General features: G+C 39.6%; 1 protein-coding gene across 1 annotated transcript in view; it reads right to left on the minus strand.

Moving 5' to 3' along the window:
• NBAS (NBAS subunit of NRZ tethering complex) overlaps positions 1-14,060 on the minus strand; it is a 253,053-nt gene that overhangs the window by 222,088 nt on the left and 16,905 nt on the right. The window contains exons 10-12 of the mRNA XM_053461340.1: positions 10,107-10,245; positions 9,059-9,127; positions 2,732-2,860 (exon numbers count right to left, since the gene is read on the minus strand). Coding sequence (XP_053317315.1) covers positions 2,732-2,860; positions 9,059-9,127; positions 10,107-10,245 — 337 coding nt within the window. The remainder of the gene's footprint in view (positions 1-2,731; positions 2,861-9,058; positions 9,128-10,106; positions 10,246-14,060) is intronic.

Consider the following 14,060-nt stretch of genomic DNA (forward strand, 5'->3'; position numbering starts at 1 on the left):
AAGTTCTCATAGAGGGTTAGTGTTATTCACAGAGTATTTTAATAAGTGTTTGTCTGTAGTGAAGGTGTCAGGGACATTAGACTGTCCCTTTATATGTGAAATTTACTATATGGTTGTATAACATCATGAGCAGGCTACTTGAACAATGCAGGTGGAGCCCAGGAGGCATGTTAAAACCTCCTGCTTGAGCTAACAAAGAATTCCCACCCATCTGGACCGTGGGATCGGGGAGATACTTTATATCAAATTCGAGGGCTATGCCTTCTGTAACCTAATGTTTTCATATGTAAGATCTGTAATGAGAAATACCTGCATATTTGTCCTTGTTTGTAATTGACATACTTTACTTAAACATATTGAGGGATCATTTGATGTTGTATTAGTTCCCAAAGCCCAATCCCTGCTAACTTCAGAACAGAAAAGTGAAGGAACTGGGAAAAGCAAATTAAGGCTGAGAAAGTCCATCAGGAGATCAGCTAGATTGTAAGACACGATATACTAACCAAAAAGCTAGTTTTAAATGTTTTCTATGTGATAAGCAGATGTATATTTTAATAAGTAATGAGCTTTATTAATATCTGAATTGGGATTATTTGTAACTTGGATACATCTACTGGAACTGGCCACCACATCAACAACCAAACCATTTAATGATTTAAAGGGCATGATTACATGAATGGGAATGATTAAATAATGGCCTTAGTGGGGTCTGCTTTATCAGTAATCTATCCTTCAAGAATAAAGAATGCCAAATGCAGAAGAGATCATCCATGTTCTATGTTGTTAGACAACGAAAAGAAATCCCATCAGAACATTTCAGACGGTCGGAGTCCCCACAAGCAGGAACCATGGGGAGATGAATGGATGGAAGGATTAGAAGATAAGACTGACCTTGGTTCTTCCACCACTTTAATCTTAAAAAAAAAAGCCTCCACTAGACTGAAGGGGGTTACAGGAGTCCGGATCTCCATCTTGAACAAGGGAACAAGGGAACAAGGGAAGTCTACTTTTAGGAGAATCCTGGCAGCGCTGGGAGATGGATAATAACAGAGATATTAATGAACAGTCAAGTCGTATTTTTACATGACTGCTCACTTGTGTGTATTATTTATGCCCCTCGTCCTTGCTTGCTCTGCAGAGCATTTGTACATGAAACAATCTGCAGGGAAGCTTCTTACCTTTTAATCTGGTGGCATGTTAGCCTGCTCAGCAATTACAGGTCATATGAAGGTTCAACTGTGAAATAATCATTCAGTTGTTTAACTTATCAGACTTCTGGCAGTGGTGATGCAGGATATTGATGGAAGAAAAAACAATTAGCCCACCTAGTCAGCCGTAAGTCTGACTAAGTTAAGCATTCTGGAATCCTGTTTGCCAGCCCCCTTCCACTGAAAGTATATTCTCTGTATCTACTATCCTATCTGTAAAGTAAAGATATGTCATGATTTTTCTCACAGTACCCCTCAGTCTACCACCCAGAAGCTATAACACAGAATGACAACCACATATCACGGGATACATCTATGCCCAAAGCTTGTAATGATCAGCGACTTCTCTAGGAATAATAAAAGCTGATCACTGCCTTTAGGCGGCTATTGGTCTTTTGGCAGGAGGTAGTCTAATATGGCTTTTTAACAAGGTAACAATAGCACGCTGCCAGCTGACATATTGTGAGATCACCTGGCTGGAATTCTTAAAACAAAAAAGCCTGATCCTGCTATCCACTGTCACAGATGACCCCCCACAAACTACAAAGCCCACTTAAAGCCTATAAAAACAACATAGCAAACAAATAAAAAAAAATCCCAGACAAACACATATACTTCAGTGAAGTATAGGGTGTTTCTAAAATAACCAGATTAAATTAAGGGTCCCAGCCCACGGCACTCAAAAGGGTAAAATCATTGCCTAAAAGCAATCACACTCCTATCATGTCCAGTCAACCCGTACATGCTAGAACCTGGGCATGATAGGAGTGCGATTGCTCGGTTTCGGCCAAGTGAATCCTGCATTTTCGGTTTCGGTCCAGAAATTTCATTTTGGTACATCCCTAGTAGTAACCTTTCTAGACTTACAACTATTAGGCACATAGTTGATGCATTGTAGAAGTCACAGCTAATAGTGGTCAAAACTGACCCAAAGAAAACAACATCTATGTTTGTTGTTTGTTTTTTTTTTTAACCAGGGTGGAACAGATGGGTGCATGACATTAACATTTTACAAGTCAATAGCTGTTCCCCATGATGTGTATATGTGGTGGACAATTTTAGCCAGGTGGTTTAGAGAGGTCCATTTACCATTGTCTCTTTAATGTGAAATCTAATACTGGTCCCCATTGTAAAAACTTTCCCCTCTCGAGTCATCAGGTAGACAAGGTCATCCACTTTATTAAAATCACACAATAAGATATAATTAGTTCTTTTAAACCTGTTAAACGGAATAACAAATCTGTATTTGATTTCCAAAGAGGTGATATTTTGAAAGATTCGTAAGAAAAGGTGACTTGTTCCTTTGTTTCAGTTATAAAGCAGCAGAGCGGAAACTACTAAATCTTCTTCGAAACGCTCTGTTTTGGCTTAACCGCTGCTGCACAAAAGGAACAAAATGTCAATGAACTCTAAAATATTGTATGACCTCGATATATGCTCAAATATCCCTCTGGTGAATTTTGACATTAATTAAAAAATAAGAAAAGAAGAATGAAAGGGGGAAAAGAAACAGCGGCACAGACCTGCTCACACTGTGACCAGCAACCTTGCAACCTCATTGAAGGCACCTCCCAGATCGTCAGCTTGCCCGAGAAATGAATCGCTGCCAGAAGCTTTCCGTCAGGAGACAGGCTCATCTTAAAAATGCCATCCTAAAAAGATAAAAAGATCTTATAAGGTTATGGAGGAAAATTCCGCTCTCTGCCAGATATCAAGCAAGTATATATGAACCGATGCGGGAAGAATAAAATTAAACAGAGACAACACGGAGATACTACGACCCCCTCAGTGCTTTTTCTTCTAAGGCCACGGAGAGCAGGAGTTCCTGAGGTTCTTTGTGAGCAACGCCAATTCCTGACAGCAAATGTCATAGAGGAACCGTAGGAATTCATAACGAATACCTCCTCAATGGAGGCCAACAGGAAGACTACCAAGTCTTCATAATGGAAAACATCACAGAAATAGGTTTTAGCTGCTAAACGACAGAAATCAGGTAGCACTGCTTAATGAAGATTTTATTTTTAAGACATACTTTAAAAACCCTTTAAAACTTTCAGAGAGTAAGACAGGGAGAACCACGGAGCAGCATAGATTCATTGTTTGTGAACAGAAAAAAAAAGTAAATTAAGATTAATTTCTTAATTATTATTCCATAATTAATATTTAACCAACTCAAAGGATAACCAAGTGAGAAACACAAAAGGACAACAGTACTAGGACCAACCAGTGTCTGCATTTCTAGCCGGAAAACACGTACATCATATTTTTGCTTATTACAGTCACAGCCATCTTGTTTCCGTTATAACACGCAAAGGGTTTTTTGTTTGTTCTATATTGAGAACAAAGAAGTCTTGATGAATCTAGTCGCATCATCAAGTATGTTCTGATTACATTTATGGTCCGGCTGCACTAGTTATGGGGGAATTTAAGGAGGACAAATTGCTCATCTCAGCGAACGTAGAACGTAAATTCCGCGGACTTGCTACATTTGCTAGAGCTCTGAAACTAATAACTCAGTAGGTGTTGTATGTTAAAGCAAGTGTTTTGCCCATTTTATAATTTTGAGTAATGTGGTATAGTGTACCTAGATATTTTCTTTTATATATATATATATATATATATCTTAAATACATACAAATATTTTATTATAACTTATCATATATACAAGTGGTTTCATTTTACATGTAACATGGATTACATTGTATCTTACATATGTTTTGTTAGGTGCATATATATACCTAATTATAAACATAATAATAATAATATTTTATTTATATAGCACCAACAATTTACGCAGCGCTTCTTACAATACATACATTCAAGGAGTCTGACAAGACGAGAATTGACAGACTAAGACAAACCCGATACATTAGGTGGAGAGAGCCCGGTGAGCTTACAATCTAGGTATTTTAGGGAGTAGAGAATGTTCTTTTCGGGGATAATAAGTTCATTTGATAGTTCAAAACATTCAGGCACCAGATGTTCTTGAATAGTTTTATCAAAATTATTCCTTAGACAAGAGTGCCTCTTAGTAGCAGATAATGGGAACAAATTTGTGGAAATGTGCTAAATAACACGATTATAATAAGCAAAACCCATTATCCTGATTGGGGGATTTTGATCAATGGTGGAGAAAAGTGGATTGTGGTGATAAACATGGTCTTTAAAAGTTTGTCAAATTAAAAATGTTGATGGGGATCATTTTTGCTTGCAATTATTTTTCATCACTCTTCATGTTTACTATTTTTACCCTGGCGAACTGGAATTTTTCCACTGAACCTGGATTTATAATTAGTTATCCGCATGGACCAGTTGGATATCAGCAACAAGAGGTGGTAGATATAATGGTATTTTATCATTCTTATTAGAGGTGAAGGCTATCTTCTTCAACACCTAGAATATCTTATCCTTTTTTTGGGAAGAAAATATTATATTTCATTATTACATACAACAGCTTGTGAGCCTGCAGCTTATAACCCGAAAATATAGCAATAATGTATAAGGTGTTGTACCTGCAATTTTAGTATTTTCTTACTAAAGCTGGTAATTTCATCTATTAAACAATCTCACTAATAATCTGTAGAAGTTACTAAATCATAGCTACATTGGAGTACTTTTTAAACGGTTATTAGTAACATAGTAACAGTGATTTTTAATGTTAACATCCCAGTGTTCTGCTTTTTTGTTTGTTGTTGTTAAGTGGATTGGACACACGCTGTTTATCCAAGGTGATATAATTCCGATGAATATGGAATGCAATTACAATGTGCTATGTTTCACTTGTTGTATCATTATTATTATTATTGTTTTATATAGCGCCATCAAATTCCGTAGCGCTGTACAATGGGTAGGACATAACAAGTAGCATGTAACATAACAAATTGACTTACAGAGACAACAGGTGAGGAGGGCCCTGCTCAAACGCGCTTACAATCTAGCAAGTAATTCATACCTGATACCTGATCAATAATACATTATTACTATGCTATGATATTTTTTTTTACACTTTTTGAAGATCATTTTTGTTTTGTTCTATATTGTACTGTACGCATCATATAGACATTCTATAGATTGTTGTTTTCACAATACATTTTATCATGATTAAATATCAGAAGAGGAAATGACTGTAGAAAGAAATCTTTACAACACGTAAAAGCAATAGATCACGGCGCCCCTCTGTTAGCAAAAATAACTAGAAAAAAAGGAAAATAGGAGACGTGTGTCTTACAAAAGGTAACAGGCAGCAGAGTCGCACCGGAGTGAGAGACTCGATTTGTACTGTATACCTACTTGAGCCACCCTGCACATGAATAAGATATAACAAAAAAAGACATTAATAATAAAATCATAGAAAGCATCAGAAGTATACTATTTAAGGACAAAAAAGTGAAGAAGTTGAAATGACAACGCTACTGCAAAATCACTTTATTGAATGAATTAAGCCCAATTTCACTGCCAAGTGAGAAGGATGAAATCGTTCAAGAATTATTTACAGTTACTGCTTAAAACTCCAAGTGACGCTTGTGAAGTTGGTCATGAGTGAAGAGACTACGGCTGAACAGGGATTGTTAGAACAGTTCTAGGAGGCGTTCTCATTAGAGGGAAGCTCCACCATTTTTATTACAATTATCTGATCAAAAAGAAGTTTTCCAACTGTATTTAGTTATTTGTATATGTCCTAGATCTTTTTTTTTTCATCTAGGCCCAGTCTACTAGACAAACACCCTGAATCCTTATCATACTACCTTGTGGTAAACAACACAATGACTCGGTCTTAATCACTCGGTGGGGCTCGCTGACTAATGAAAGCAAATGGAGGAAGAGACTTCATTAACATCGAGGCTCAGCGCAGTGTAGTAAAAAAACAACAAAAAAAAAAAAACTGTCTGCTCTTCTCCCCCTAATATAAATGAGAGGTTTTGGTTATACGAATTGGCCAAAGCATAATTAAGCTTACCCGCCACGTCAAGGCACACTCTCAATAGGGTGAGAACCTACTCTTACCTCCTACATAGTGGGCACACAAAGCAGTTTATACGGCTACCAAAACCTTATTAATGTGTTGGGGGAGGGGCAATTAAACCTCCTCCCAATTAACCCTTGGACAGCAAGCTGCAACCAAACAAATGAGGAGTTTTTCTTTTTTTGTACACACTGTATTTGCAGCATGCGCACACTGTTTGGTAGGCCTCGTATTATACATTTGTATTATTTAAGCCTGTGAATAGCTTAGCGCACCGACATCTTTCTTTTCTCTGTCAGCGCAGTGTAGTGTTTGAAAAGGGAAAGTTACCAAAATATCACAACCGATAACAATGGCGGCCTCCAGATCTGCAGATAAAGTCCATTTATTGGAACAAAATAGATTTTTATCATTGATACCTACAATGCTGTATACAGCAGGATTTTATTAATATTTTTCCATGGAGGTGGCTGGATTCCCAGGCTTCAAGCATTGAATACACGTGGTAATGACACTTAAGCTCAGAGTTTGAGGTTCTCTGAGTCCAACCTGGCACAGGATCATGGGTGCTCAAGCTCAATAACATGTGGAATTCTACCTGCCAGCTCCCCCTCATTTGGTCGGAGCACATGTTCTATAGTGAAGGAGAACATAGGTTTAAAAACACCAAACATCAAAAAAGTTTGAATATAGGTACACCTGAGTTATTCAGCCGAACACATCTCCTGCTTGCCACCGTGCACATGCTGGCTTTCTTGAATGTCTACCGAGACACCTAATGTGCAGAAGGTGCTCCAAATGGAAATGCTTTCCTGCCACCGAGTGGCTGCTTCATACAGCCAAAAGCGGCATGACGTTCAGAGTGCCGAAGGGTAAGAGCCCTGCAGCTTCGTTTCCTTTTCTACAGCTAAAGAATGTGCATTCCTTTTGGAGAAGCTGCAGCCGACTGTAAAACGTTACTTTAACAATACGCTGAGCAGGGCCACCTTACCCGTTCCTCAACCCTTTGGTTCATCTTTAAGACACAAAGTAGAACTACTTTATCTCAATGCACCGAGTATATACAGTATTTGCTCGATTATAAGACAAGGTTTTCCCTATAGTGTAGTCTTATATTCAGGGTTTTTATTTTTTTCAAAATATTCAAATTTTGGGGGGTCATCTTATAATTGAGCAAATACGGTATATGTGTAGGATCTCCTACCATGTTTTATTAACCATTCATATTCATTGTAAAAAGTCGTAATTAAAATAAACCACACAAATTCTATTTACGTGAATACTCAGCTACCCATGATCCTCTAAATGTTGACTAATTGTTAGCACACATAGCTGGGAACACTTAATACATGAAAAACAAATGGTGGGAATTCCCCTTTAAACAACCTTTGGCATGTGTGTGGTCATTCCAAGGGTTAATAAGAAGCATATAGCATGCTGTTTAATCATATCCCATGGTGGGACTAAGAAAGCTATATCCATGTTACAGTCAGCCATGCGGAACCGCCAATCAAGCCAAACGGAGCGAATGGCATTGTGAAACAAGGCACGAGCGGCTACACAATCACTGCGGGTCCAGTAATGTACCTTTCAGTTTCTACATAGAGAATTAAAAGCACCGCAGTCTTCCAGGTCACGGCTATAATAGCGAGACACGTTTACGGCATGGCTGAATAATAACAGTAAAAAACTAGAGGATCATACGCACCATACAACAATAACATGCTTGATTTGTTTTAATCCAATAAATAAATCCCCAGGCTTGGGGCTCATACCGCTCTATCACATTCAGAAAGATTCACTTTTAGTTTTATTCCAGTTTTAGGGCAGTTATTTTTTGCTGAACAAATATTATTATGTGCCACAAAGTCATCCCCACACAAACAGGAATATAACTCAGTCTATACAACGCAAATACGTTCTATACGTTACTAAGCCAGCAGTTCACTTTTTTTTTGCGTGTGTTTATAGGGAATCATTTTAGGGAGATAAGTTATTGGGCATGAATGAATTTACAGATCCTTATAGGAGTTAGTATGGCTGTTCCAAGGATCAATACCAGGGGCGTCCAACCTGCGGCCCTCCAGCTGCTGCAGGACTACATCTCCCATAATGCTAGGGGCTGGCTGTTGATGATTGGTTCAGGAAGCCTTCTTAAGGGTGGGGTGAGAGGGTGGCTACCATATTGAGACACGGAGACTCGTTTCTATTCGGTAAAACAGCTCCTTACTTATAAATATCTATAAAACACAAGTTATGTAGTTTTCATTTTAACGCTTTCCAAGTTGTGCTGTGGACGGTACACATCCACATTAAAATTGCAAACAGGACTACACATTTATAGGGACAGTTTAATGTCCCTGAAACCTCCACTACAGAAGTACGTATTCGAAGGTCCTCTGTGAGTACTTTAATATGCATTCTTCCATTAAAAAGGTTAAGCACTTACATGACACTGAAGAAGCATCCCTGACCTGCTCCTCCGTGGTCCAACCATTCTTTCCACCAATGGTTGCATCGAGCAGCCAATCAGTATCAGAAAAGATCTCCCATTGAAATCAATGAGACTGCTTTCCCCACATGCGCTTGAGGGTCTGAGACCCCTACACACAGCGTTCACCGAGCCAGCCCTGAAAAGATCTGCTGTATGGAGTTTAGCTGGTGGTGGGCAAATGCGTACAGTATGGGGGATTCTACATAGCATGAAAATCAAAAAGGGACCATGAAGTAATTACTTCCAGTGACCAAACTGGCAAACTCTTCATTTTCAGATCTTACATTTGTGTTTGTAATTTCTGTTATTGAGTTTGCTTCCTCACTCCAATGAGTTCAAATCAAATTCTGCTTCACCTGCCGGAACCAAATTAACAAGGGAAATCGCTATTACCTGTTCTGTTCCGTGTCTGCCAGATAATCGGAATTTAATAATCCTCCACAATCCTTTTCTCTTCAGCGCCTGTAGACGGAGACCAAGTCATGTGTTACAAAAACAACAAAAGCACGGTAAAAACTCACATTTTGCAGAGATTGTCAATTTACAAGAAAATGAATGAGAAAAGACAAAATTTGAAGGACGTTTTAATAAACCCTATTAAGGAATTACATTATAAGCCGCTGTTGGAAAATTAAAAATTAATTTAGAACGATCATGAATTATTTATTTATCAAAAGGGCTTAGCAAATACAAATATCCTCTTTGTATAATATGTCCCGCCGTCTCTTAAAGGCGCCATCTAATGTCCCTGACACCCCTACTATAAAAGAACGTATATTAAGGTACTCCATGAGTAACCCCAATGCTTTCTGGGTTTAATATGAATTAAAAATACAAAAATAAAATAAAAAATAAAAAGATAAAGCTCTTACCAGACCTAGAAGTTGCAGCCCTGCTGCAGCAGTTGCCCTCCCCTCCTTCATGGTCTGGCTATTATTGCCCCTGATTGGCTGTTTTAAGCAGCCAATCAGTGGCAGGAACATTTTTAGTCTAAAAGGAGTTATGACACAGTAGACCAGCATAACAATAAGTGCTTTTAAATAAAACTTAAACCAGTAATATCTAACACTAATGTCAACTAAACTCATTTATGGCAACTAAAGATTTCCATACTACTGAAAATCCATTTATTTTAGAATTATACATCTCTCAAGAACTGTGTGTCCGTAACCATGTGATAAAATGGTTGGCCAATTCCTTCCTTCCCTTTTCCCCTTTTTTTTTTTTAAATGGTTAGCGTGGCTGCTCCTTAACTTACTGTATTATTCTCAGCAAGAGCGGAATACATAAAGAATGAGCAAGCAATCCAGAAAGAGAGCGAGACCGGTGCATGCTGGGAAGCACTAGAGCGGCCTTTAACATTAAACATAAATATAGGGACTTTAAATGAAAAATCATGATTTAAACACAAACTCCCAGAACGCTTTGCTCTGTCACTTACTGCTCCTGCATCATCTTCGTAACTTGTGACCAGCTTGTAATGACTGGATCCAGACATGATCCTCCAGGCTGTTATCCCACATTGCGTAGCTTCCGACACGCCGTCCTCGTACGTCTCACAGCCGCCGACCAGAAGGAGCCTGGAATTTACAGAATGCACGCATTTAAAAAAAAAAAAAACCTGAACGTATTAAAAACAACCATTCTCTCTCTTTAACAAAGCAAAAAACACGAAAAGATGCAGAAATAATTACCTTCCTAAGGCATACAGTATCATAATAACAGAACATGCGCCAATTGCACAAAAAGTAATTACTCCAAATCATAGTAATTGCTCTCTCATTTGTTACCAGACGAGAACTCTGCCAACTGGAATCAACACAACGTGGTATTACAGGAGAAAAAAAAAACTAGCCGGGAGATGCTATTTAAGGGGATGATCAAATTGTGGATGTTTAGATGTAACATCCCATTTTCCGATAGGTTTGGTGCCGTGTGTACCTACGCAGAACCCGAGCGACAATCCAGTGGGTGAGAAATAACATATAATTGGTCTCTCCCTTTGTTTTAAAAGACAGACATGGTAATTTCCATCCAACCTCCAGTTGCAATGTCTCTTATTCTTCAATATGTCTATTAGGGACAGCAGGTAAAACGTACTAGGGCTGTTACTGAATAAAGGAGGCCGATTAGCTAAGTTCACCCTACGGAGGTGGTCTGGCATTTTCACAAGAGTTGAAAACCGATGGAGGGGGCTCAAGCAGCGAAGATCTGCAGGATGAGAAGACCAAGGGATCTCAGTGAGTTGGAAGAGAGAAAGGGGAGATGCGATAGAAACATGTAACATAGATTTAACAGAGTACAGCAGGGAAGCTTATTTCAAAGGAGGAGAAACGTTAGAACAAGAGGGCATCATCTAAAACTAGAGGGTCAGACGTTTAGATGTAATGTAAGGAAGATTTACTTTACAGAGAGGGTAGAACTGTAGAAGTGGTAGAGGTTAATACAGCGAGGATGGACGGATAGGCATATGGCTCCTGAATCTAAAGGCCAAGGGTTGAATCACTATATTGAGAGAAACGGATAGGCTAGATGCCCTGAACGCTGCCAAATTCTAGGCTTCTATGGTTCGCTCCTGGAAAATACAGATTCCTTTCCTTGGAGCGACTAGGCAGCTTTAACACAAAGACATGGGATTTACAGGAAGCGTCTGCAGCTTCTCCCTTAGAGACCACTAGATATAATTGAATAGAGAATAGGAAAGGTTATTAGGCTCGTCCTGTTACTGGGGTTTGCTGCCACTAAACACAGCATCTGCTTCCAGGCCCCAGGTGCTGCTGCGCTGCCCTCTGACCGAGACTGTCCTGAAGATCACCCTGTCTCTGCGACTTCCACCGCGGTCACGTAGAGGACGAGAGGTCACTCTAGGGGGATCCGTAAACCTCGGAGCAATGCCGCTACAATTATGTCACAGCTCGCAGAGTTCAATGACTAAGCCTGGATATTTATTCCTCCCGGAGCGTAACATAAACAGAGCATATTTAAAAAGGTTAGAATCTATACGGATAATCGTAGAAAAAAGGAAGAAAAAAAAAAGAAAAAAGCCATTTCTAAACAGTATAGAAATGGGGTTAGCACGGTCTCACAGAGTATCTGTTAAAGTTCTGGGAGGGTGACTTCGGTGCATCGTTCGCCTTAATTAAAAGTGCAATAAAAACAGCCACAGTTCTTTCATTCATTAACCCAACATTTTACAAGCCCAAATCCGAACCCCTGTGTTATGGTTTGTGGCTAGATGTATGGACGAGGGGTGAACATACCCAGGAGGGCACATGGCCAGGGCAGGGCCACCTAGCATTCCCCAACTGCCACCGCGCGGTACCATGAGGGAGCTGCAACAGAAAAAAACCCCATCGATTTTCCTGCTTCCTAGGCTTGTCGGGTAGATTAGAGGATCTCCCAAACTGGCCCATGATCCCCCACTGCCCCTGTAACAGTGAGACAGTGGGGCAGGGCAGGGGACATTACCTGAAAATCAGGACTGCCCCACGAAAACTGGTACATTTGGGAGGTTTGTTTAATGTATTTGTATCCAACTGCATGATGTGTTACGGAGGATCCATACCTCTAAGGAGCACATAAAATAAAATCCATGAGATTTTAGGAGGTGCTCGCGGGAGAGAGAAATGGTGGTCCTTTAGAATACATAATGAAGTTTGTGAGCCCGTCAGCTATGAAATGGCCCCAATTAGTACTAGACATCCGTATGGTGCCCATTCCAAGGGGCCGTGAAGAGCTGACCCTATGTGTGAAGAAAAAGGAGAAGAAAAGGAGCCAACCCTGGGAAGCTCCCAGGTGTGATGGTAGTGCATAGTGAAGGGAACATCACAATTAAGGTGTGCTTTACCAGAACGGAGGCAGCCGTGCAAGCAGAGGGGATCATTCCTAGTGGTGTGCATGTGTGCTGCAGGTATAAACATCAGTAATTGCAAGAAACATATAATCAGCACCTCAAGCGACTCCTGTTCCCCCATTCCTCTACTGTGTCAGAGCAATGAGACTTCAGGAAGACACAGGACACTGAACAAGCACCCCGACTATTTATCCTACTGCCTGTAGTAAACAATAGAATGGCTCAAACATTTTGTTTATACCCCAGAAGTCTATATTTCCCTAATGCAAGAAGTCAAATCACTCCAGCACTTCTTGGTGAAACCTCCTTCAAGCAAATTATTATTAAATTTAGTGTATTCACTAAACCAGGAGTTTATAGTAACTGAAATTTTTAATTCCCAGACTTCATTCTTCATAAGGACAGATCATGCCAAGTGAGCTTCTCCTGGGCTGGGCTGCCTAAAACCAGAGAGAACTTAAGAAACCTCCTCACATTCCCTGCATTACGCAGCAAGAGCTTGGTGGGGCTGACCCTTCATAATGTACAATAAATTGGGTACGTTAGAGCTACAACTCTCCCTCTAGTAGAATAAAAACTATTTCTAGATTGCCTCTTCATACACTGTTGTGGGATATACTTTCAAACAGGAGAAAAATGATACAGCAGTAAAAGAGATGCTCTGACCCCAAGAGCTTACGCTCAGAAATTATGAGATGGCATTATAAACTGTAATTATCACAGGCAAAAATTAACTCCTATTACTAAACGCTGGGGTGTTCTAAAAAAGGTACTTCAGTGCTTGCATCTTCTAGTTAAAAGGCTTGGCACATAATTTATTGCAGGAGAACGTTCTAACTTTCAATATGGGATAAATTACAGATATAAATCATTGCCCACGTTAAGTCAAGGTACCTTTTATTACATATTATGTACCGCACTACGAAGAAAAAAAGTAATCATCCCAGAATTCGGTTCTTGTTTCTCCATTGGATCAATATGGGTAAAACAATTACAGCTAATAAATTAGATCCCGACTTCAATTCACGTGGGGAAAATCGTTACCCGCAGATGTCACAATCCCATGATTTGCAGTTCCAGGTAATTGAATGCTGACTGCATAATTCCGTCACGTTCTCTCTTGGAAATTACCAAACCCCTTTTTCATTCTTTCCCCAATAGTCCATTTAGAAAGTTAGCCAGGTAATCCATATACTGTAAAACATGGTGGAATTCTACTGGGCAAACGTGACATAACAAACTACTACTTCTTAAATCACTGATTTTATGTCACCCGTAGCCCTCAAGGTGAATATCATCGCAGGTATCTATCAGGTTTAACAGATGTCGCAATAACTTATCAGCAGGTCCGATATCAGAGAGTTGTTCTGTTTTCAGCGCACGGCATGGAATATAAGTAAGCTGCGCCACCAAGTGGCCGCAAGTGGAAGTGACGCTACAGCCTTCCGGCTTCAGAATCAATGTCTTTAAATCCTTGGGTTGCCAGAGGGCCAAAAACCCATTATAATAACCATTTATTTTCCCGCCGTTAAATATTGTAAA

Source organism: Spea bombifrons, chromosome 3 (genome assembly GCF_027358695.1).
Source record: "Spea bombifrons isolate aSpeBom1 chromosome 3, aSpeBom1.2.pri, whole genome shotgun sequence".
NCBI classification, from domain to species: domain Eukaryota; kingdom Metazoa; phylum Chordata; class Amphibia; order Anura; family Pelobatidae; genus Spea; species Spea bombifrons.